Source organism: Pelophylax lessonae, assembly GCF_965119305.1.
Source record: "Pelophylax lessonae genome assembly, chromosome: 1".
NCBI lineage: Eukaryota > Metazoa > Chordata > Amphibia > Anura > Ranidae > Pelophylax > Pelophylax lessonae.
This window is the reverse complement of record NC_138768.1, coordinates 851,822,921-851,847,404: the sequence shown is the minus strand read 5'-3', so window position 1 is coordinate 851,847,404 and position 24,484 is coordinate 851,822,921. Positions and strand designations below refer to the sequence as shown.

Genomic DNA, 24,484 nt, shown 5'->3' with positions numbered 1-24,484 from the left:
CTGGGATAAGTGTTGAGGTGACTTGGATAAGTGTTGAGGTGACTGGGATAAGTGTTGAGGTGACTTGGATAAGTGTTGAGGTGACTGGGATAAGTGTTGAAGTGACTGGGATAAGTGTTGAGGTGACTGGGATAAGTGTTGAGGTGACTGGGATAAGTGTTGAGGTGACTGGGATAAGTGTTGAGGTGACTGGGATAAATGTTGAGGTGACTGGGATAAGTGTTGAGGTGACTGGGATAAATGTTGAGGTGACTGGGATAAGTGTTGAGGTGACTGGGATAAATGTTGAGGTGACTGGGATAAGTGTTGAAGTGACTGGGATAAGTGTTGAGGTGACTGGGATAAATGTTGAGGTGACTGGGATAAGTGTTGAGGTGACTTGGATAAGTGTTGAGGTGACTGGGATAAGTGTTGAGGTGACTTGGATAAGTGTTGAGGTGACTGGGATAAATGTTGAGGTGACTGGGATAAGTGTTGAGGTGACTGGGATAAGTGTTGAGGTGACTGGGATAAGTGTTGAGGTGACTGGGACAAATTTTGAGGTGACTGGGATAAATGTTGAGGTGACTGGGATAAGTGTTGAGGTGACTGGGATAAGTGTTGAGGTGACTGGGATAAATGTTGAGGTGACTGGGATAAATGTTGAGGTGACTGGGATAAATGTTGAGGTGACTGGGATAAGTGTTGAGGTGACTGGGATAAGTGTTGAGGTGACTGGGATAAGTGCTGAGGTGACTGGGATAAGTGTTGAGGTGACTGGGATAAGTGTTGAGGTGACTGGGATAAGTGTTGAAGTGACTTGGATATGTGTTGAAGTGACTGGGATAAGTGTTGAGGTGACTGGGATAAATGTTGAGGTGACTGGGATAAGTGTTGAGGTGACTGGGATAAATGTTGAGGTGACTGGGATAAGTGTTGAGGTGACTGAGGAGATTGGTGTAGATATGTATGATTAACACTATAGGTACTGAGGAGACATGAGGGCCACCTATCATCTCCTCTGTGCCCATTTCTGGGCTGAGCTCAGGTCACACAGCGCCCTCACTCGCCCACTGACTGACTCTGACAACAAAAACCAAAATGGCGTCACAAGAAGCTCTGGCGATCACACAGCCTGCAGGCGCGCGCCGTCTTTTGGCGGGTTCCACAGGCTGAGATAAGCGAGGAGCGGGGGCGCGCGTACGCTCTCTGAGGAAAATCCTGGGGGTCCGTGGACGCGCACGTTGCGGAGGAGGCGGTGGGTTACGATCCGCTCGGGGCTGAGGGGCGCGCACGCCAGGGGAAAGCCTGGAGTGTGTGGACGCGCATTCTTTCGCAGGGGGTAGTAGCGAGGTGCTCGGTGCTTTGTGTGGGCAGGAGGTGTCCGCCGTTCGGTGAGCGAAGGAGAGAGGCCGGGACCGGCACACGGTGTGAGGGAAGAAGAGGAGGACACAGAGCGGGATCAGGTAATCGTACACACCGCCACATTACACCGTGCTGTGCGTGAGGGAAGATGGCGGACTGAGGAGAGGCCTCACCTCCCAGAGCCGCCATGATAGAGGGAGGCTCTGTATACATGTGTGTGTGTTAGCCGGGATTCTTCTCTTCCCCTCATGACTAGGAGCCTTCTACATACCGGGGGAGCGAGGCCTGGGTGGTGGGGCCTATCCGCGGGGGTAGAATTAGATCCACCGCTAGGGGCGCTATAACCTTCCTTCTACCGTAATATGGGTCATATACAGCTCTACCACTAGGGGCACCATAATCATCTTCCTGCTGTAATGAGTAGAATCAGATCCACCACTAGGGACACTACATCTTCCTGCTGTAATAAGGAGTAGAATCAGCTCTACCAATAGGGGCACTACATCTTCCTGCTGTAATAGGGGTAGAATCAGCTCTGCCACTAGGGGCGCTACATCTTCCTGCTGTAATAAGGAGTAGAATCAGCTCTACCACTAGGGGCACTACATCTTCCTGCTGTAATAAGGGGTAGAATCAGCTCTTCCACTAGGGGCACTACATCTTCCTGCTGTAATAGGGGGGTAGAATCAGCTCCACTGCTAGGGGCACTACATCTTCCTTCTACTGTAATAAGGATCGTAGACAGCTCTACCACTAGGGGCACTACATCTTCCTGCTGTAATAAGGGGTAGAATCAGCTCTACCACTAGGGGCACTACATCTTCGTGCTGTAATAAGGGGTAGAATCAGATCCACCACTAGGGGCACTACATCTTCCTGCTGTAATAAGGGATAGAATCAGATCCACCACTAGGGGCACTACATCTTCCTGCTGTAATAAGGGATAGAATCAGATCCACCACTAGGGACACTACATCTTCCTGCTGTAATGGGTAGAATCAGCTCCACCGCTAGGGACACTATACCTTCCTTCTACCATAATATGTATCATATACAGCTCTACCACTAGGGGCACTATACCTTCTACTGTAATAAGGGGTAGAATCAGCTTCACCGCTAGGGGCATTATATCTTCCTTCTAACGTAATAAGCTTTATATGCAGCTCTACCACTACATCTTCCTGCTGTAATAAGGAGTAAAATCGGCTCCACCACTAGGGGCACCATATAGTCTTCCTGACGTTATAAGGGTCATATACAGCTCTACTCTTGGGGCACCATAATCCTCTTCCTGCTGTCATATGGGTCATAATCAGCTCTACCACTGGGGGCACTGTATCTCTTCTTTCTACCGTAATAAGAGTCATAGACAGTTTTAGCACTAGGGGCACTACATCTTCCTGCTGTAATAAGGGGTAGAATCAGATCCACCACTAGGGGCAATATATCGCCTTCCTGACGTTATAAGGGTCATATACAGCTCTGCCACTAGGGGCACCATAATCCTCTTCCTGCTGTATTAAGGTTCATAATCCGCTCAACCACTGGGGGCACTATCTTCTTCCTACCTTATTATATTCAGCTCTACCACTAGGGGCAGTATAAGCTACTTCCTGCTTTTATAAGGGGCATAATCAGCCCTACCTCTAGGGGCACTATATCTTCTTCCTAGTCATAATCCGCTCCACCACTAGGGGCCCTAGTTCTACTTTCTGCTGTAATAAGGGACCTATTCAACTCCACTGCTGCCAATAGGGGCAGTATAGATCGTCTACTTGCCCTAATGAGGGTCATATTCAACGTCATCGCTACCACTTGGGGCAGTATATAGCTACTACTTGCCCTAATAAGGATCATTCACCTCCACCGCTACCACCAGGGGCAGTATATATCTACTACGTGTCCTAATAAGGATCATTCAGCTCCACCGCTACCACTAGGGGCCGTATATATCTACTACGTGTCCTAATAAGGGTCATTCAGCTCCACCGCTACCACTAGGGGCAGTATATCTACCTTCGGCTATAATAAGGGGCACAATCGGCTACGTCGCTGCCACTGGGGGGGGGGGGGGCAGTATAATCTTCTTCCTGCTGTAATAAGGAGCATAATCGGCTCTACCGCTAGGGGCATTATACCTTCTTCCTGCTCATAATCAGCTCCACTACTAGGGGCATTATATTTTCCTTCTGGTCATCAGCTCCACTGCTAGGGGCACTATATCTTCCTGCTCATAATCGGCTCCATCACTACCACTAGGGGCACTATAAATCTTCCTGGTCATCAGCTCTACCCCTAGGGGCACTATATCTACCTCCTACTGTAATAGGGGTCAAATTGAACTCCACCACCAGGGGCAGTATAACAAATGTTTGATCAAAGGGCCAAATTAAATTACACCAATACCACAAGGGGCAGTATATCTACTTCCTGGCCTAGTAAGGGTCATAATCAGCTCCACCACTAGGGGTAGTATATCTACTTCTTACCCTAATAAGTCATATTCAGCTCAACCGCTACTAGTAGGAGCAGTATATATCCACTTCCTGCTTGAATAAAGGGCATTGTCGGCTACATTTCTAGGTGCATTTTATATTTACTTTCTGCTGTATCCAGGGGCATATTCAGCTCCACCACCAGGAAGTGGCGCTTATATATTTACTTCCTGCCCTACTTAATCACCGCCTACTGGGGCAATGCTGACGTTTCTCACGCATGTGAAAATCTTTTTTTTTTTTTTTTTTTTCTTTTGCTAGAACATATTTTCTGAAAGCAGAGGCTCTGGAAAATAAAGCGGCAGCTTTTGCAGTTGTGAGCGCAATGGTTTGACACACAATTTCAGTATTTTAAGGCACAGGGAATGTATTGCCAAACTTTTTCGGTAAAATATAAAAAGTTGGGGTTTTGTCGAGTAAATGGATACCCAACATGGGAAGCGTTGAAATTGCGTGCATCCATAAAACTGTGGCAAATTTCAGTACGCTATAATTTCCATAGGTGACGCATCACTGTGCCCCCCCCTTATCTTGTCCTGCTGCCGAGAAGAAGCTGGAGGCGTAGCTGGAAAGTGCAGGGTCTGGAGGAGGACCAGACACAGGCTGGAGTTAGCTGCTACGGTCTGCTGAATGCTGAGAACAAGGAGGTGCTGCAGCTGCACAGGCTCTGTAGGAGGAATTCTGTCCTCCTCTCCTGCAAACTGCTGAAATTGGAAAGGGGGTGGGGCAGAAACAAGCCTGTTGGCAGCTGCACGGAGAAGTGCAGAATTTGGCAGAGGAGTTCTGGCGTCCTCACTGCTGCCAACTGCTGAGACAAGGTAGGGGCAGAGACGAGGAGGAGAGTACCTCAGCTGAAGGAGAGGTGCGAGGGCCACATGAAATGGCCTGGAGGGCCTGATTCGGCCCGTGGGCCTTGTTTGACACGTGTGACCTCGATCAGTGCAAGGGCACCGGGAAATCAATTGTTTTCTATATATACTGTTTAAAACAATATGTGCATTGTGTAAAAATACAGCACAACTCACCGCACCACGGCAATAAAAAGTAAGCAGTGAATCGCTCTGCCCCTACACAACGGGGGGGGGGGGGGGTCATTATATGGAGCACAGTGGTGTGATGAGTCCTAAGAACTTTGTAGCAGTCACAGATCTCTCTGATCAGTAGCCGGATATAGAGTTGCTTCTGTGTCTGACCACAATGCCTCTCTGTGAAGCCACCGCTCTGGTGTGTCGCAGTAACCGGCAGCTGGATAATATGAGCCGTTACTATGCTGGTGATTCTGTGGTTGGCTCCAAACACAAAAAAAAAAATCACGTACCGTTCACTGACTGCAATTCATCTTGGATATATAAAAAGCGAGGAACAACAACTCTGCAGCTGTAAAAACAATCACTACTGGGGCCTGAGATTCAGCAAGGTGCAGTGCATTGTTCCCTCATCTATCACTGATACTGTTCTATATGGGGGGGTCAGTGTTTTATTCTTTATCGCAGGTATTTATAAAACACTGACAATTTACACAGAGCTTTACATAGTGTACATTCACATTAGTCCCTGCCCTCAAGGAGCTTAAAGTGTAGTTTTCCTATCACACATGTATAAACATACTAGAGCCAATTAACCTACCAGCATGTCTTTGGAATGTGGAGGAGACACAAGCACAGGGAGAACATGCACACTCCATGCAGGTAGTGGCCTGCTGAGATTCCAGCCGATGACCCTGGTGCTGCAAGGCAGAAGTGCTAACCTCTGGGGTTAGCTAATACCGGGTAGAAATGCAGTGTATTTAATATACACCCCTGGGGGTTATTGTAGCATGCTATTATAGAATGTATAGACTGCTTGCACTGGCACAATCCAGGGTTTGCATGTAGAAGAACTGAAGTATGCAGGCGCAGTGCATTCTGGGAGTTGTAGTGTTAGGAGAGCGCTGCCCATGGCCATAATACACATGCTCATGAATCAAATCATAAAGTTTAGGAAAATCACTTCTTCTGCGAGCAGCAAATCTTATGGACAAAGACAGGGTTACTAAACATTCTTTGCCGTTTGTAACCAAGATGTGGGATTTCGGTTATGCTGGATTGACAGCGGTCGGGTGCAGAAGATGTTCGGGTACCTGTCAGGAGGCTCGGAGCCGCTGGGGATATGCAGGATACTGGCAGGGCTGAGCTTGGAGCACCCAGAAAAGTTGGTCGGCCATCGCTGCAGAAACCACCCCCTACCCCCATCATGCTGGATTGTAAACTTCAGTTTGAGGGTTTAGTGACCTGTTAAAGGTTCTAGACACCAATGAGATTGGATGGCTTGCTCTTCTCTTATAATCATGAAATGAAGGAGTTAACATTCCCCCCCCCCCTTCTCAGTGTGGAGGACCGAGGGGCTAGTAAGATGGTTCTGGAAGGAAGGTGAAGCGCGTTGCTGCATGTTTGTTACATAACTACTTGTCTAGTGTGGTTCATATGGACTCGGCCTCCCGGGCGCGTTCAACGGCATTGTGCAACGACTTCTCATTGTGAAATAGTTCCACTTTGCAACAGTTCTTCATGTGTTGCTGGACTTTGACCTCAGCAATAGCAAACTAGTTCTTTAGAATTCACTTGTTAGTAGGAAGACAGGCTTGTAAATTCTTTGCGCTCATCACGGGTTAGACGTCCAGTTTCACATTTATTTATTTTTTCTTTAACGTTTGTATATAAGAAACTATGTGTTCAGATATTTACAGGAGCTTGGTTGTGGCTGGATAGTTTGATGTTATCAGCACATTACATTTTTAGGAATCGCGTGCACAGTAAGAGGGTCAGAACCATTGTCAGGTTTTTACTACTTCTGTCCAATTGCTCCTGCATGATATTCTCCTTTTTTATTTTGTTTGATATTCTCCTTTATTTTGTTCAGTCTTCACTATTTTGAATCATCAGTGATATCCAAGATGTTGTTCTCCTTTTATTTGGACACATCCAAAATTTTGCAATGACCCACGAGCAAAAAAATTTGTAAGATCCTTGGTGTTTACATATACGTATAGAATAATCAAAATCCCATCCTGTAGAGAAATATTGCTGAATTGGATGTTTTTGTGATATTTTCAGTTGTCTAGAAGTCACATGTAGGTGAGACTGCATTGTCTTATTGGCTTTAGTGGTTGTACTTTTATAGCAGGAATCCTCCAACTACGGTCCTCCAGCTGTTACGGAACTACACATCCCATGTAGGCTTGGGACGGTATCAGATTTTCATGCTGCGATTAATTGATTAAGGTTTTGCCACGGTATACGGTATTATCACAGTATTCTATTATTAAATTTCCACCTCACTTCAATTTCATTGCTGAATTTAGGGGCTTTGGTTCACTTATGCACATTATTATATAGTCAGTCAATACAGACTCTGTGAACCAGGCCTAAAATAGGTCATCAAGCAGTGTCTGGCCTAACTGGTGATAACTGGTCCTGGCGCTCGGCTCCGATCCGATGGCCTGGTAATTAAGAGGGCAAATCCTTGTGGTCAAGAAGTGGTTAAACCTGAAGGAGGTGTTGTTTATAAATTACTTTACTATTGCTTTAGGCCTGGTTCACATGTATGCGGGTTGGCGGTTCACATGTATGCGGGTTGGCGGCCCACATTTGCACAGGCATAGCAGCCCATTGATTTGAACGGGCTGCTATGCCCTCATTTTCCGCAGAAAAAAGGTGCATGCAGCATTTTTTTTAAATTCAGTGGCCTTGAAATCCATCCTGCTTTTGCACCATGCGACTAACCTGCAGTTCCTGCTCTGGCAAGCTTTCTGCATTTTTTGTATACGTGGGCACGGCATTTAAAAACAGTTTGCGTGTGCAGCAACGGCAGGTAAGTCGCATGGTGCAAAAGAAGGATGGATTTCATGGCCACTGCATTTTTTTAAATTCTGCATGCACCTTTTTTCAGCTGAAAACGCAGGCATAGCAGCTCAAGCCCATTCACATCAATGGGCTGCTATGCCTGTGCAAATGTGGGCCCCCAACCCGCATACATGTGAACCAGGCCTAAAGCAATAGTAAAGTCATTAATTGGTTAAACCTGCAGGAGGACCGGTGTTTTTATCTATTAATGACTTTACTATTGCTTTAGGCCTGGTTCACATGTATGCGGGTTGGGGGCCCACATTTGCACAGGCATAGCAGCCCATTGATGTGAATGGGCTTGAGCTGCTATGCCTGCGTTTTCAGCTGAAAAAAGGTGCATGCAGAATTTAAAAAAATGCAGTGGCCATGAAATCCATCCTTCTTTTGCACCATGCGACTTACCTGCCGTTGCTGCACACGCAAACTGTTTTTAAATGCCGTGCCCACGTATACAAAAAATGCAGAAAGCTTGCCAGAGCAGGAACTGCAGGTTAGTCGCATGGTGCAAAAGCAGGATGGATTTCAAGGCCACTGAATTTAAAAAAAATGCTGCATGCACCTTTTTTCTGCGGAAAATGAGGGCATAGCAGCCCGTTCAAATCAATGGGCTGCTATGCAAATGTGAACCGCCAACCCGCATACATGTGAACCACCAACCCGCATACATGTGAACCAGGCCTAAAGCAATAGTAAAGTCATTAATAGATAAAAACACCGGTCCTCCTGCAGGTTTAACCACTTCTGGATCGCAAGGATTTGCCCCTTTAAAGACCAGGCTATCGGATCAGAGCGCCAGGACCAGTTATCACCAGGTAGGCCAGACACTGCTTGATGGCTATATAATAATGTAATGTGGGCTGCTATGCGTGTGTGTGTGTATATATATATATATATATATATATATATATATATATATATATATATATATATATATATATATATATATATATATATATATATATTAGAGCTGCACGATTCTGGCCAAAATGAGAATCACGATTTTTTAGCTTGGAATAAAGATCACGATTCTCTCACGATTCTCTGTGTAACAAAAAAAAAAATGGGATAACTTTACTGTTACATTTTTTTTTTTTTTTTATTCATTAAAGTCTATTAATTGCGTTTGAAAGACTGCTGCCTAAATACAGTGTGACATAAAATATTACAACAATCGCCATTTTTTTCTGTAGGGTCTCTGCTAAAAAAATATATAAAATGTTTGGGGGTTCTAAGTACTTTTCTAGCAAAAAAAAACTGATTTTAACTTGCAAGCAACAAGTGTCAGAAAAAGGTCCAGTCTTTAAGAGGTTAAACTTCCTTTCTCCCTGGCAGAGGGAAGGAAAAGATACAATGTAATCATTTTTGTTTATAGTTACTGGGAGACTGATGCTGAAAGGCTTAGCTGTGAGTGAATGAGTCATCCAGCTCACTGAAATGTATCAATTCACAAGTCAGACCCAGGAGCAGAGAAACTCCATATTTTAAAAATGCCACAATAACAATACCGTGGCTATGCAATACCGCGATATATCGAATTACCGAAAACCGGCATATGTCTAATCCCATGAGGCATTGTAAAACTCTGACATTCATAGGCATGATGGGAAATGTAGTTCCTGAACAACTGAAGGGCCAAAGTTTGAAGAACCCCTATTTTATAAGGTGATAAACAGTCCATATAGTTTGCGAGGAAGAGGAATCGCCGCACACCAATGGTTATCAGAAGGGAATATGGTCGCATCACCAGACACTATGCGGATATATGCACATACTAGATAAACGGTTTATCACCTTATAGAGACTTTACACTGGCGCTGCCTTTTCTTTGTTATATTTGTGTGGTGTGTAGGGATGTACCGAAATGAAAATTTTGGGCCGAAACCGAAAATGCAGGATGCCCTTGGCCGAAAACCGAAAATGACTTTTCCCCCCCCAAAAAAATTAAAATGGATAGAACAGGGGCATACACCAAAAACAGCCAGCGACGTACACCTGTCGCTGCCACCCTGTCACAGTATATGTACTGTGATGGGTTGGCAAGAGGTTAATTTAATTACCAATGGTATTTGTATTATGAAGCATGAGGAGTTAATGTATTGTCACTGCTGGTCACTCATCTATTAGTGACCGACCAGTGGCAGTTAATTAACCCCTTTGTGCTGCATTAGTGCAACCAGTATCAGTGCAACCAGTGTTAATTAACACTGATACTGGTTGCACTAATGCAGCACAAAGGGGTTAATTACCTGCCACTGGTCGGTCACTAATAGATGAGTGACCAGCAGTGACAATACATTAACCCCCTCATGCTGCATAATACTAATATCATTGGTAAGCTGCCTCAGCCACAGCCCCCCCCCACCCCCCCCGCCTCAGCGTCCCCCTCGGCAGTACATCCTCCCCCCCTCTGGCTCAGCGTTCCTCCTCGGGTGTCCTTCATTCAAAAGTCCCGCCTCTGGCCGGCGGCCCGCCTCCCGGTGATGTCACTACTATGATCTGTTTTGAATGAAGTGACATACCGGGGGGGGCGGGGCAAGCGGCCGCTATAGATAGAACTATGTGATCCATCCCTGTCAGCTCAGCAGGACTGTGTGTGAATGAGAAGTGACCTGCCACCGGGCGGGGGAAGCGGCCGCTAATGACTATAACTATGTGAGCTTCACTTCACTGTCAGCGGAGATACATGCCTGACAGTGCATGCCCCCCGCTCGCCCCCGCCTCAGCCAATCAGAGGAAGCTTTGTGTTCATTTTATAGCTTTATAATTCAGAGCTCCCTGTCAATTTTGTTTTCTGGAGCGGGATGGGAAGTCCCCGTCCTGCCGGGAACAACGCACTGTACACAGTTTATACAGTGGCACATCTAGTCTAGCCTTGCTGCTGAGCAGCTGAACATATCTGGCCCTTTGTTTTCAACTTATAGTGCTGAGAGCACGCTCCCAGCATGGTGGCTGGCAGGGATTGGTAAGCACCGGATGCATACTTGCTATTGGAAGCTTTTCAGTCATGACAGCCAATCACAGCGGTCATATGACCTGAATTCTTGCTTCCACCTCCTGGATTTTAGAACTTACACTCCTTCCCGTCTGGCCTACAGCAAAATGATGGTTGCACAGGGGTTTTTTGTTCTGACTGGGCGTTATGACGTCCTTCAGAACACACTTGTGTGCGCCCCTGGGTGGCACGCAGCGCCACAATCAGTGGTGCAGTGTGTTGCTCTGATACACCGCACATCTGATCTGATCACAGTGTAAATAGGAAGTGCCGGCTATTGGCATTCCACTACTCACGCTGATAGCGCGTGAGGAGAGCCGATAATCGCCTGTCCTGACGGGAGGAGGGGGTGGTCTGCGCTGATGATCCGTGCATTGATTATCCTTGCAGCCCCATCGGTGTTCCATGCCAGTGCAGCCTCATCAGCACACATCAGTGTAGGAGAAAAATTACATATTTACAAAATTTTGTAACAAACTAAAACACTTTTTTTATTTTTATTTTTTTTTTATTTGTTTAGCAGAAAAGAAACTCCTACCACCAAAAAAAACCTCTGTCTCAAAAAAATATGTTTTGGGTACAGCGTTGCATTACTGCACAATTGTCATTCAAAGTGGAACAGCACTGAAAGCTGAAAATTGGCCTGTGCAAGAAGATGGTGAAAGTGGTATTGAAGTAATTAAAGGGCCGGTAGGCAGTTGGCGCAAAGAGGTTCAAGGGGAATTGATGTACCCGTATACCTGGGCATTTAAAAGAGAAGAATTACAAAAACAATCAATCTTACTCATGTATGTAGATGCATTATTGGTCCGATGCTGCAGCTGTCCCCTGCTGGCTCTAAAATCGAGAGCCAAGCAATCACATGACAGCTGATTGCTCTGTACTCTGTCTTCGCTGAGCAGACAGCTGGGACTGTCAGTTACCAGCTCTGTGCTAAGAGGCTGGGCCAGCTGCCAGTCATCTGGGTGGAGCCTGACAATATTGTTGAGATCCTTGCAGAGCCTAGAGTAGCTCTGATGTCAGCAGACAGTGGGTTTTAGCCCTGTATTGGCTGAATCTGGGTCACAGAACTAAGTGCACTCCTGTGATCCACATGAGAAATATGGCTGAAAGAGCTTTGGTCATACGTCTACTTTAAAGTGGAACTTCACTTTTAATCCTCATGCGGCTAGCATTATTAAATAGGAAAGTATATCACATTTACTTGTTAAAAGCAGAACCACACGGCATTTGCTTAACTATTTTGCGAATAAAAGTATAGACTACATGACTGACCTTGTCCTTTTGTCAGTACTGGCAAGCAGAGAAAATAGACTTGTCTGTTTTCTTATCTCAGAAGGCAGAATGGCTTATGCAGAGCTGTGGGGAAGAACAGAAGAGCCGGTTTTAGTAAATGCTAAACCAGGGCTTGACTTGACAAATTTGCTTGGAATCTGGGAGCCAGCTAAAAGTAAGGAGCCAGATTTTCTTTCACGCATGCTGAATGGCTGACTTCTGTCGGACCGGCTGCCATACACACAAGGCATTCGGCCCGTATGTACTTGGCTTGATGGGGTGATGGGCAGTGGCTGACTAGGGAAGGAGAGTGCAGCAAGTGGGGGCGATAGATCTAGTAACTCATGCCACCTTAGGCCCCTTTGACATGTACACCTTTGCTAAGTGGAATTCTCTGCTAATCCCAGCTGAGCAGGTGGATGACAGGTCCTGTCCGCTCCGCTATGCAGAGTGAACACTGACAGTCCCGCTCTTCTCTATGGGGCAATCGGATGGAAATGGACTGCCTGTCCATTTCCATCTTATTCGATCCGCTGGACAGATAGAAAATAGGACCACCATCCGTCTGTTTTTTGGCAGACCTGATCCGGATGGCGGCGGTTGTCAGGGGACATCCGGCGCCCCATAGAGGAGACTGAAGGGTCGGATCGGGTGCGCCTGAAAAACTGGCAGGCGGACTTGATCAGACAGCCCGTGTGAAAGGGGCCTTCAGGTATGTGGCATGACAGGGAGAGAATGAAAAATAATTAAAAACTGTTTCCTTCTTTGTGGGGATGTAAATGAAAGGCTGTTCCAACCTGCAGCCCCACACTCCCTGCCCACTCACTAGTGAGGACAGGGTGCCAGATCAAGCCCGCAACACCTTCAACCTCTTCTTTGGAAAGAGATGGGCAGGCAGTGAGAACAGGAAGGGGAAACCCTCAGCGCTGCCGGTGACTGCTTGTTGCAACCCCGGCCACCACGAATGGGCACCAGTTCTCCCGATGTAAGCGTCTCACTCCAGCAGGCTGCAAAGCCGTGGCCTTAATTACCGGCCAGCGTGGCATCCTAGTCCGCGCACCCGCAGGCAGGGGGCTGCATGGGGGGAGGACACCTGCCGCAATGTAGCCCAGGCCACTAATTCTAGTCAATGCGACCCGGTGCCTGGGGCTTGTTGAGTCCTGTGTGCTAAACTATAATTTTGGTTATTTCTGAAAACAAAATAAGCATTGAATTTTCAGCAGCAAGAAGAAATTGAAGGGTGTGCTGCTGTAAACACCCTGGGGCTGGGGAGGTATTGCAGCCAGAAATAGAATGCAAATCTCTCAAGATATTAGTCTGCTTGTGACTGCAGCGTAGTTCCCTGTCACCTTTTGTTAGTATGCTGTATATCTGCATGTTACAATACACCTTCCACACAGGCAGGGCTGTCACCTTTGTTAGTATGCTGTATATCTGCATGTTACAATACACCTTCCACACAGGCAGGGCATTGTAACCATCAGCATTATTCCCCGAAGTATTGAAAGTGGTTGTAAAACCCTTACATACCCAGTGAAATGACTGGTCTCGAAGATGAAACAAGCCCTCCTATGTGAATTTTACCTGTTAATCTGCAGTCTTATCTACAGCCATTCAGAGTCCAGAATTTCCAGCTTGTCTGAAATTTCAGACAGCAGGGGGTGGGAGCTGACGTTACTCTGCAGATCTCAGTCAAGAGAGCTCTGAAAGCTGGTTGGAGGGAAGGAACACACCCTACTTCACAAAGGAACAGAACTGAGGCTGTCAATCACAGGCTGTGTGCTGGAGCTCCTTCCCTGTCACAATTTTTCTCTTGTGTCAGGAAAACTTGTCAGAGGTAACTCATGCTGATAGCAGAGGAAGGAGGCAGCAGACAGAAATTACTTGGTGCTCTGGATTGAGACAAGCACACCCTATAGAGCAGCGATGGTGAACCTTGGCACCCCCAGATGTTTTGGAACTACATTTCCCATGATGCTCATGCACTATGCAGTGTAGTTGAGCATCATGGGAAATGTAGTTCCAAAACATCTGGGGTGCCAAGGTTCACCATCTCTGCTATAGAGGGATATGGTTGCTTCCAATCTCATGTCTGAGGTTTACAAATGCTTTCTTTAATGTCTTCTTCTTTTTTTTTTTTGTGTGACCTTTTGTGGAGGTGAGCTAGTAGTAGTCTTGTACCATGTTGGGTATCAATCAAACACGAACTTGAAATGTTTTGAGCTGATAACTTCCCCTGTCCTCTGCCTCTGGACTGTTATCCTTTGGAATTGTTCCCTATTATCTCCATGGACTCAAACACCCCCTGGAGAAAAGAGGGAGTTATGAAGTCCTAACACTTTTTTTTGTTCTAAGGTGACATCACCATTCAGCATGGTTGTTGCCCTAGGATAGGAAGTGTGTTTAATGGCAACATTAAAAGGGAAGACTAATGCAACCGCAACCACTATATCTTTGGACCGGTAAACTACAATAATTTAAAGAGACTTAAGTTTGCTTCTTTAAAAACTTGACTTGGCTAATAAAAGGTATCACTTAAGTGCTAACAAACCCTCAGTTTTTATTCATATACTGAGTATGCAGCTTCTTTCTTTTACTTGACTATGTTCCTATTTACGCTGCTGCCATGACCGCTGCTTCAAGGTGGCTCCTTTTTCTTGCAGCGTCCTATGGAAGGCATCCTTGCTTACAGGGTTGTGTCCCACACTGTGTGCAGCAATAGAAACACACAGCCCCATAGCTTAGGATGACACTGCACTCCCCTGCTGCTCCCTTTTAGTGCCTGCTAACGCCACCTTCTCCAAACTAACAGACTGGCTGGAGACTGCACTGTGCCCTGATGCTTTCCTGTGAAAACTGGAAGTTTAGGGAGGCAGCTCAGAGTGCAGGAGAAAGCAGTATTGTAAACTGCAAGTCCTTTGAGAAGTTGTTGTAAACCCTTACCTATACCCAGTGAAGCGATTGGCCTCAGGTGATGCAGAGATGAAACTAATCCTCCTACATAAGTTGTACCTGTTTTTCTGTAGCAGTCTTTATGCTACATTCATTCAAAGTGCAGAATGTACACAGGTTCTCTCAGCTCTGAAAATCAAGGGGCGGTAAGCCAAAGTTACATCAGTGAGGAGAGCTCTGAGAGCTAATTGGAGGGAAGGGACACAAAGATACATAGCAAGGGCAGCGAGTGAATGGTTTTACATAGTCATTTACACATTCTGCCTTATTAAATTAAAAAAGATAGAGCTGAGTGGGACATGTGTTAAATTGTTTGCATGCGTTTTCATGCATTCACAGCAAAGAGGAATGAATTGCGGGCTTTGGTGGAATCGTTTGGCTGCCTGTAGAGTACAATTTGACCTGCATAATAAAGGAAACCTCTAATGATGGAAGCCTTTTTGCTGACTTTTCCTAAAAAAATGAAGGGTTCTTTATTGTCTTGCTGGTACAGTTAGTTTTTAGTATTTTCTGCTTCATGTATCCATACTAGTTTGTAGATGAAGTGAATCAGACGTCACTCTGATACTAGCTGCATGCTTAGTCCACATCAGTGTCCCACAGTATCAATGAAAGAAACAACAAGGCAAACAAGTATTTTCAGCAATGGCACCCTGCATATTTCGAACGTCAGATTCAGCGCGGCTTGTCATAAAACTGTTCGGAACAATGTTAATTGTGACACGTTTGATTTTCACAGTAAGGAAAATCTGATAAATGGCTTTAATTTTATGATTTTGCCTGATTCTACAACTCCAATTCCACAAGTTGACGTGTTGTGTAAAATTTAGATAAAAATGGAATGGTTTGTAAGAGTTGGTTCACACTGAGGCGACACGACTCCTTACTACTTCGGGGGCGACTTGTGCATTACATTGCACCATGACTTAGGAGCGACTTGCAGGGACTTCACATAATTGAAGTCTATGTAAGTCGCTCCGAGGTCGCCCCAAAGTAGTACAGGACCCTTTTTCTAAGTCGGAGCGACTTGTGTCGTTCCTATTAGAACGGGTCCTGTAGCGGTCAATGGACCGCGAGGGAGTGCGACTTGTCAGACTGACAAGTCGCGCTAATGTGAACCGGCTCTAAATCTCAAACCTTTATTGTATTCCCAATATAAAAAAATATTCAGAAAACAAATGTTTAAACTGAGAAAATATACCATTTCAAGAATAAGGTAATCTTGAAATTGATGTCGGCAACGTGTCAAGTTGGGACAGGGCAACAAAAAGCTGGCAAAGTAAGTAGTTCTTATTGGAGCTTGAAGAACATTTTGCAACTAATTAGATTAATTGGCAACATGTCAGTAACATAATTGGGTATAAAAAGAGCATCTTGGAAGTCTGAGTGTTTCTGAAGTGAAGATGGACCAATCTGTGAAAAGTTGCATCCAAAAATTGAACAGTTTCAGAATAATGTTCCTCAATGTAAAATTGGAAAGAGTTTAAATATATAATCTACAGTACATAAAATCCTCCCAAAGATTCAGAAAAACTGGAGAAATCTCTGGGCAACGGACAAGGCCGAAACCCAATATTGGATGCCTGTGATCTTCAGGCTCTCAGACGGCACTGCATTAAAAACGGGCCTGATTCTATGATGGACATCACTGCATGGACTCGGGAATACTTCCAGAAATCACTGTTAGTGAACACAGTTTGTGTTATCCAAACATGCAAGGTAAAGCTCTATCATGCAAAGAAGAAGCCAAACATGCAAGGTAAAGCTCTATCATGCAAAGAAGAAGCCAAACATGCAAGGTAAAGCTCTATCATGCAAAGAAGAAGCCAAGCATGCAAGGTAAAGCTCTATCATGCAAAGAAGAAGCCATGATATAGGAAGACCACCATTTTCTCTGGGCCAAAGATCTGTTGAATTGGTCTGCTGCAAAGTAGAAAACTATTGTGTGGTCAGACGAATCTAAATTTGACATTTTTTTTAGCAACCATAGGTGCCTGCGCCTCTGGACTAATGGAGAGGGGGACCTTCCAACTTGTTACGAGTTCAAAACCCTGCATCTCGGATTGGTATGGGGGTACTTAAGTGTGTATGGAATGGATAGCCTGCACATCTGGAAAGGCCAAGTCCAATGCCAAAGGCACCAATTCATCAATGCTGTAAGAATTATTCAGATTTTACAGCAGCATATGCTCCCATCCAGATAATGTCTTTTTCGGGGAAGGCCTTGCGTATTGCTGCACTACTAAACCGCATACTGCATCTATGACAACAGCGTGGCTTCGTAGTAGAAGAGTCTGGGTGCCTAACTGGCCTGCCTGTATGTCAGACCTTTCACCAATTGAAAATATTTGGGGCATCTTGAAACAAAAGAATACAACCAAGACCTAGTACTGTTAAGCAGTTAGAATCCTATATCCGGTAAGAATGGGACAACGTTCTTCTCCCAAAACTCCAGCAATTGGTCTCCTCAGTTTGTATATAGGGTGGTAAAGGAAGAGGGGATGCTACTCCATGGTAAACATGACCCTGTCCCAACTTTTTGGAGACTTTTTCATGGTACATTTTTCTCAGTTTAAACATTTGATATGTTTTCTATTGTGAATAAAATATGGGTTAATGAGATTTGCAAACCATTGTGTGCTGTTTTTGCGTAGATTTTACACATCCTATCTTTTTCGGAATTGGGCTTGTAAATGATCTCTCTCCACACTTTTTGGCTTGTTGGTTCAGCAGTTGACCTAAATTATTGAAAGGAGCCCAGAAATCATCAGGCTTTGCAGGATGATGGGTTATATTAGTATATTTGACAGCTTTTGTAGTAAGGGTCTTCAACTTACGGACTCAAGTTATGTTTGAATACCTACCCAGAGGAACGCCGCATGACGTATGCTATATAGATGAGATTTCATGGCATTGACCATGGTTAATGTTTCAGGGTGATTGTCGAGTAATGGAATGCCATTTACAGTGCCTCAGAAAACGAACCATAATTTGAGATTTCTTTTTTTTTTTTTGGAAAGATGGCTTTGATTTTTCAGGAGTTATTTGTCAGACGAAACAATGAAACGTGTAACTTCAAGTCTGTGTGTGAAACTTTAGTGCAGTCAAGGAATACCATAGAACCTGTACTTACAACTTTTTGTTATACACCAGCAGCTTTGCATGTGTAACTATTAATCATGTTCTAATGATGCTACACTACATCAGACTGAGGATACTTTATAGGGTTTGCTGTCCTGAACACTTAAAGCGGTTGTAAACCCGAAAACGGAAAAAAAAAAACCCTGCAAGACAGACATAATGAGCTAGTATGCATCGCATACTAGCTCATTATGTATTACCTTAGAACGAAGCCCCGACACGGACCCCCGGACATCGCTGCGGGCGCGCCACCATGATCCCTCTGCGTCTCTTCTGGGTTCGGCGGCTCCGGCGCTGTGATTGTCTGGAGCCGCGATGACGTCACTCCCAGTGGTTTTCTGGCAAGCTCCCGGCAAGGATAACTGGAGGTCCCCCCGGACCTTCAGAGCGAATGCGCCGCTTGCGTGAGCGGCTGCATGCACTGCAAATATCTCCTAAACCGTGCCGGTTTAGGAGATATTATTTGTACCTACAGGTAAGCCTTATTATAGGCTTACCTGTAGGTAAAAGTGTCAAAAAGCGGGATACTACCGCTTTAACATTTTATTCGTTTTTTTTTTCCTAGTCCCTAACTTATTTTTTGAGCGGATTCAGGACGGCCCGGGCTCAGGGGTACGGTTTAGTACTGTCCTGTAGTTGCAGAAGAAAACATGCTACAGGAGAAAAATTTAAACTGAAGCGGTGTGTTTGTTTTTTAATGGGCTATTTATTTTATTAGCTTTTTTGTCTGCAGTTTTTTCAGTTTTTGAAGAAAATAGACATGGAAGTTTCAATCCAAGTAAATTTGTGAAACCAAAATAAACCTTTAGATATGGGGCACAGGCCACCCCTTGGTAACGTCTGTGTTTTTAAATACGCTACTATGTTTAATTATGGATCATTTGGTTGCTAAGCACCTAATGATCTGGGATCATCTAATCCTGAGCTTGTGGAGCTACAGGACAGGGTTCCAAACTTCACTCTTATCTGCATCCCTAGTCTAATTATGCAAATTCTTTATTTATCTTACCAGGGGCCCTACTGGGTGTACAAATAAAAGCTTTACATGCTGAAGGTAAAGGTAGTGATACCAGGTGGAATGATTGTCAGGAAGTTAATCCTTTTGTAAAGCCACTGATAAGACCCTATCTGTCAAGGCTAGTACACACTAGAAGAAATTTGGGTGAACATTTTCGTCCAAAGAATTTTCGTATAGTGTGTACAGAACTTTCTACAGACGATGCAGAATTTTCGTACGACAGGGACAAACTCCAAAATTTTTCTCGTACGGGAAAGTAGCGATTTTCGTTTTTAATGTGTACTGTTTTTCTTACGATTTTAGTACAAGAAAAATCAGACTGCACATGATCAGAAGCAATAAACAAAAAAAGCCTTTGTCCGAGAATTTTCAGAAGAAAATTCTTTCATTGGTTCCGATTTGCTGTGAAACAACGAGGAAAATCGGACAATGGTTTGCTTGATTTTTTTCCTATAGTGTTTACCCCACTTTAGGCAAGGGTGTCCAACCTAAGACCCAAGACTTCAATGAATGCAGCCCAACTCAAAATAGTAAAATTACCTAAAAATGTGATTGGGGTTTTTTTTTTTTTAATATAAAAATGCATTTTCACCTTGCGAAGACATGCAGCCAAAGGAAAATTTGACAGTGTCTCTTTACTTGACTTTATAAATATCTTCTAAGAATATCCCACATTCACAGTCACACCTTATTCGTGGCATCTGTATTTGGACAGCACCTAGGATGGAAGCACACAAAGGGCAAAATTTGAACCAAAATATCTGATGAGCACCTTGAACATTTCTTGAATTGCTGCAACATCCATCTAACCAGATGTTGATGCGTTTTTAGTTTAGCAAAAACAGTGCCAATTATCACACTCGTTTTTTATATTGCCCTCCTTATTGGAAAAAAAAATTCAAAAATGAAGTTTTATTATTCAGTTAGGTACGTTACCTTTATCAGTGATCGTTACCTTGTGATCTGCCGGACATTTTTCTGCTCATCAGCCATCCTTTATTGTTTGTTTTTTATGTGTGGCACAAAATCCTCTTCCGATGTGGCCAAGGAAGGTGAAAAGGTTGGACACCCCTCTGCTGTAAGGAATCCTGGGAAACCTCAACTGAGAGTGAATTGAATGGCCTTGCTGATTAGGCAGTTGCGATATATATACTGTAATCTGGCTTCTACGTTTGCATCCACTATTTGGGGAGATCTATGTTTCTAAAACAAAAACCTGAAATGCATATATTTTAAAAATGGTTGTGTTAAAGAAGCCTTTAAAGTATTTTAAATGCAACTATATTATATTTTTTAAACTATTTTGAATATCCGCTAGTATAAGCAGCTGCATTAATGGTGGGTTTCCTGACCAATATTTTTGACAAACCTATGTTGCTGCAGCAGTAATGGTCAAGGAGCTTGCTCTGTCTGCTGGAGTGACCACACCACTGGCTGCCCGGAATTGCTAATCTTTGGCATGAAAAATAGTTTTTATATATGCAATTAAATGGGTTTGTTTTGCCTATGGTTTCATTGTATCAAACTTGAATTTTTTTCCCCAGAACGAAATCCTAAATTTTTGTAAGCGAAATAAAAATTGCATTTTTTTTCTCCTTGCAAAACAGCTCTTGCATTTAGGTAAACTTCAGTCAGTTTGTTTGACTGTATTGGTGGGCTGCTCACTTCACCATTCTAAAGTACTAAATTTTTACATGCAGTTTCTTGGTGTTTCATGCATTGATGATTTGGAACCCTCTTAAAACAGACACAAAATATTTGTTTTGTACTTTGTCTATGGTATTTAAACCTTGTGTATCCACAGCCTGTTTGGAAGTACCTCAGATTTGTCTAGCAGTTCTGTCATGCACCTACCACCACCCACAAGTCGGTTAAGATTATCTCAAGTTTGTAAAAGTTTTCTTTTTATTGTCAGCAAGCTTTTTTTTTTTTTTTGTGCCTATGGGCTAATATTCCTTGCAGTATTTCCATCTCTGGTTGTAGCCACTGTATAACAGTTGTAAACAATTGTAAATCTAATATCTGTGTTTTAAATTTCAGCTTTGTGTTGTTCTTGGAAAATTGCGCACCAGTTGTGAATACCTTGAACTTTGGCATTTCTAGCCCCATCCTGTTGAGCCATCCTCATTTACAGCTTGTCCACCTTAAGACTCAGTTGGCTCTCCAGCAGTTGACGTCAGTCACTTCAAACAGCACACCACCTATTCATGCTTTGTTAAATCAAGCTTTGTTGAAAATCAGCACTGCTCAAGCCATGTTTAACACAAGAGGTGGATTCCCTGGTCAAAGACCAATGGGACCCCCACGGATGAACCAGCCTGGTCTGAATCCCCTTGGAATGAATTTGTCGGGCATGAATATGTCTGGCATGAACATGAGTGGCATGGGATTGTCTAGTATGAGCCAGCCAAACATGAACCTTTCAGGCATGAACCAGCCAAACATGAATCTTTCAGGCATGACTCAGCCAAGCATGAACACTGGCATGACCCGCATGAGCCATCCAGGAATCAACACAAATGTAGGTCTCACCAACGTGAATCCATCTGGGATGAATACATTTAGAATGGGCCCTTCTGGCATGAATCAAGGAGGAATGGGTTTTCAGTCCGAAATGAAAAACCAAGGGTTTGGCATGAGGCCAATGGACAGTCCTGGGTCATTTCTTGGAGGAAGCAATGAGTCGATGGGAATGAAAGGCATGCAACTCAGAACACCTGAAAGACACATGGCTCCTCAAGCTTTGCCACAACGTTTTCCTTCTTCCAGTAGCCCCATGACTCCAGCACAACCCAGAAATCTTATGCAGAGTCAAGAAATACCTTCTATCGTGAACCGTAGGGTAGTTCATTCTTCAGATCACATGAGGGGGAATCCAAATACCTCCATGCAAGAAGGTTCTCATCTAATGGATAAGAAACCATTAAACCCTGTTAATATGTTTGGAAATTTAAATCCGGATATGGGAATAAAACCAGGTCCATCTTCATTGGAACACATGCCAAATGTCCAGAATCGCTATACTAACGAGAGTGCTTCAAGTATACTGGAAAGCTTTGGGTTATCAAATGAAGACCTAGAGGAGCTCAGTCGTTATCCCGATGAACAGTTGACACCGGTCAACTTGCCCAACATTCTGCGAGACATCAGACTGCGCAAAATCAACCGCACTGGAGGCACGCATGATCAAGGTGGAGGAGGAAGACGATCAGGAAGTGAAGTTTTACCAAGTAAAGTGATTGACTATGGACATTCAAGCAAATTTCAGTTTAAAGACAATTCTGTACCTTCCCGACCTTTTGACTCTTCAAGATCAGACCAGAAACAGTCACCAGTCTCAAAGGAACCAGCATCTTCCAGTACTAACAAGGGTGGAAAGGGCAAAAACCCAATGGATAACCAAATCCCAACTATATCCAGGAACCGCAAGGGAGCATGGCAGACTTCCAAGCAAGACCGATACAACAGCAGCAAGGCTTTGGTGGAACAGACAACTGCTAAAGCTAGTGAGGGCTCAGTCACCGTCTTGAATGCAGAGAGTCCTGTAAACGCAATGAAGACTGATTCTAACACTCTCCGGGATGTTCCTGTTATCTCAGACTCTGCCGCTACCACCTCTTTTTCAGGCATGACTACAGAGTCTCCAGTTGGAACTGTGGTTAGCCAGGTTAACTACGCGTCACCTGCTCAAGCAAATCCCCCTACCGGGAAAGGGAGCTTGGTGCCACAAGAGGATTCTCAGAAGTTGAAGCGTATGCCCACTCCTTCCATGATGAATGATTATTTTGCTGCCTCTCCACGGATATTTCCACATATCTGTTCTCTGTGTAACCTAGAATGTAGACACTTGAAGGTGAGTGTTTTCATGTTTGTTTCGTGTTTTCATATTCAGTAAATGCATGTCTTGTAGGTATTCCCACTAAATACTGCTTTGTAAAACCCGAATGGCAGAAGTCCCAAAATGCAGCAGCATTACTTGTTAAACAGATTTAGGAGTTCTTCAAAATAATCCAAAACCTTATGTAATTTCTTTGCAAATCAAAACTTTACTGAAGGTTTTCCATGGGGGATATTGACTTTAAAAAAAAAAAAAAATATTGCCACTTGTATTTTTCTTGTAAAGGAAATCTGTTTGGCATATACAGTTAGATTTTGCTTTTCCATATTCAGATTTTAAAGGTTTTTCAAAGAGATGACTTTTTTTTTTTATTACTTTTTAATTACTCTATAATCCTTTTTTACCTGTACCTTCTTAGTTCATCAAAGGTATAGATATTGACAAGTTAATCTGCTTTGATAAAGGCTTCAAATGAACCCCTCGTAAAAATCCCTTTCCTATAGGTCACATTTAAGCACAACCAGATCCCATTAGTTCCTCCTCCTGCCCATTAATGAAAAATGTCACAGGTTAAAAATATAAAAAAGTGATACTAAACACAGTTTAATTATCATTGTCCCTTCTATTTCTGTATGTGAATGATGGCACTGTAATTATCTAAGCACCTTTTTCCTAATCGTTATACAGCTGTCACATGACCCAGTACTTTCCCAGCCTGTTTGCAGGAAAACCTAAGCAAGAGGTTCTAGTCCTCTGCTGCTGGTCACATGCTAAAAATAAAAAAATTATATATAAAAGCTTTTGGAATACAGAGTAAAAATAATTCCTATAATGAACTGTTGTCATAAAAATATATATATTTAAAATCAAATTTTTCTTTTTTGACTATAACATGGTGTGGGCAATTTTCTATCTTGCCCCTCCAGCCTGTGTCGTAGAATAACAGGGAGGTGAAGCCTCTATTATTCTACATGTAATATCCCTCCCCATTGTATTTAGCTGGTTAATGGGCATGGTGGAGGAGGGAGGGAGTGGGCTGTCATTTACCACTGTATACGCCCAAATGTGTGACTCAGATGTGATAGGGAGGAAATGCTCAGCATAGAAACTCACTGAAAATTGAGCATATGCAGAGTTGCCACCACAGCTGCACAGTCCCCTGCTGAATTGTGGACATGGTCAAGAGGGGGAGATAGAGAGCAGCAGGATCAACTAGGGTTTTTCGTAGAATACAGAAAATCTCATTAACCGCATACAAAAACACTGTTTGCTGATAGTTTTTTATGATGTGAGTGACTAATGCATAGGATGCACACAATTTCTCTTCTTTAGCTGTACAGAGCATAAAAACTGTACAGAGCATAAAAACTGAGGGGGGGGGGGGGGAGTTTGTTATATGTAATACATCTAGTGTTGCATATAGTTTGGGATAGTCTTTTTAGAGATGGGACATCACTTTGGGGAAAAAAGTAAGGGATCAATTTGCAGGTAATCCTGAAACATCAGCTATTGTATAATTGCTTGCATTGTAGTGGGGGTGAATAT

The 24,484-nt window shown here is 43.8% G+C and overlaps 1 protein-coding gene across 1 annotated transcript in view; it reads left to right on the top strand.

The window, feature by feature from the left end:
• Positions 1–24,484, top strand: part of ZNF638 (zinc finger protein 638) — a 273,992-nt gene that overhangs the window by 188,016 nt on the left and 61,492 nt on the right. Inside the window, exon 2 of the mRNA XM_082250361.1 lies at positions 21,142–22,954. Coding sequence (XP_082106487.1) covers positions 21,142–22,954 — 1,813 coding nt within the window. The remainder of the gene's footprint in view (positions 1–21,141; positions 22,955–24,484) is intronic.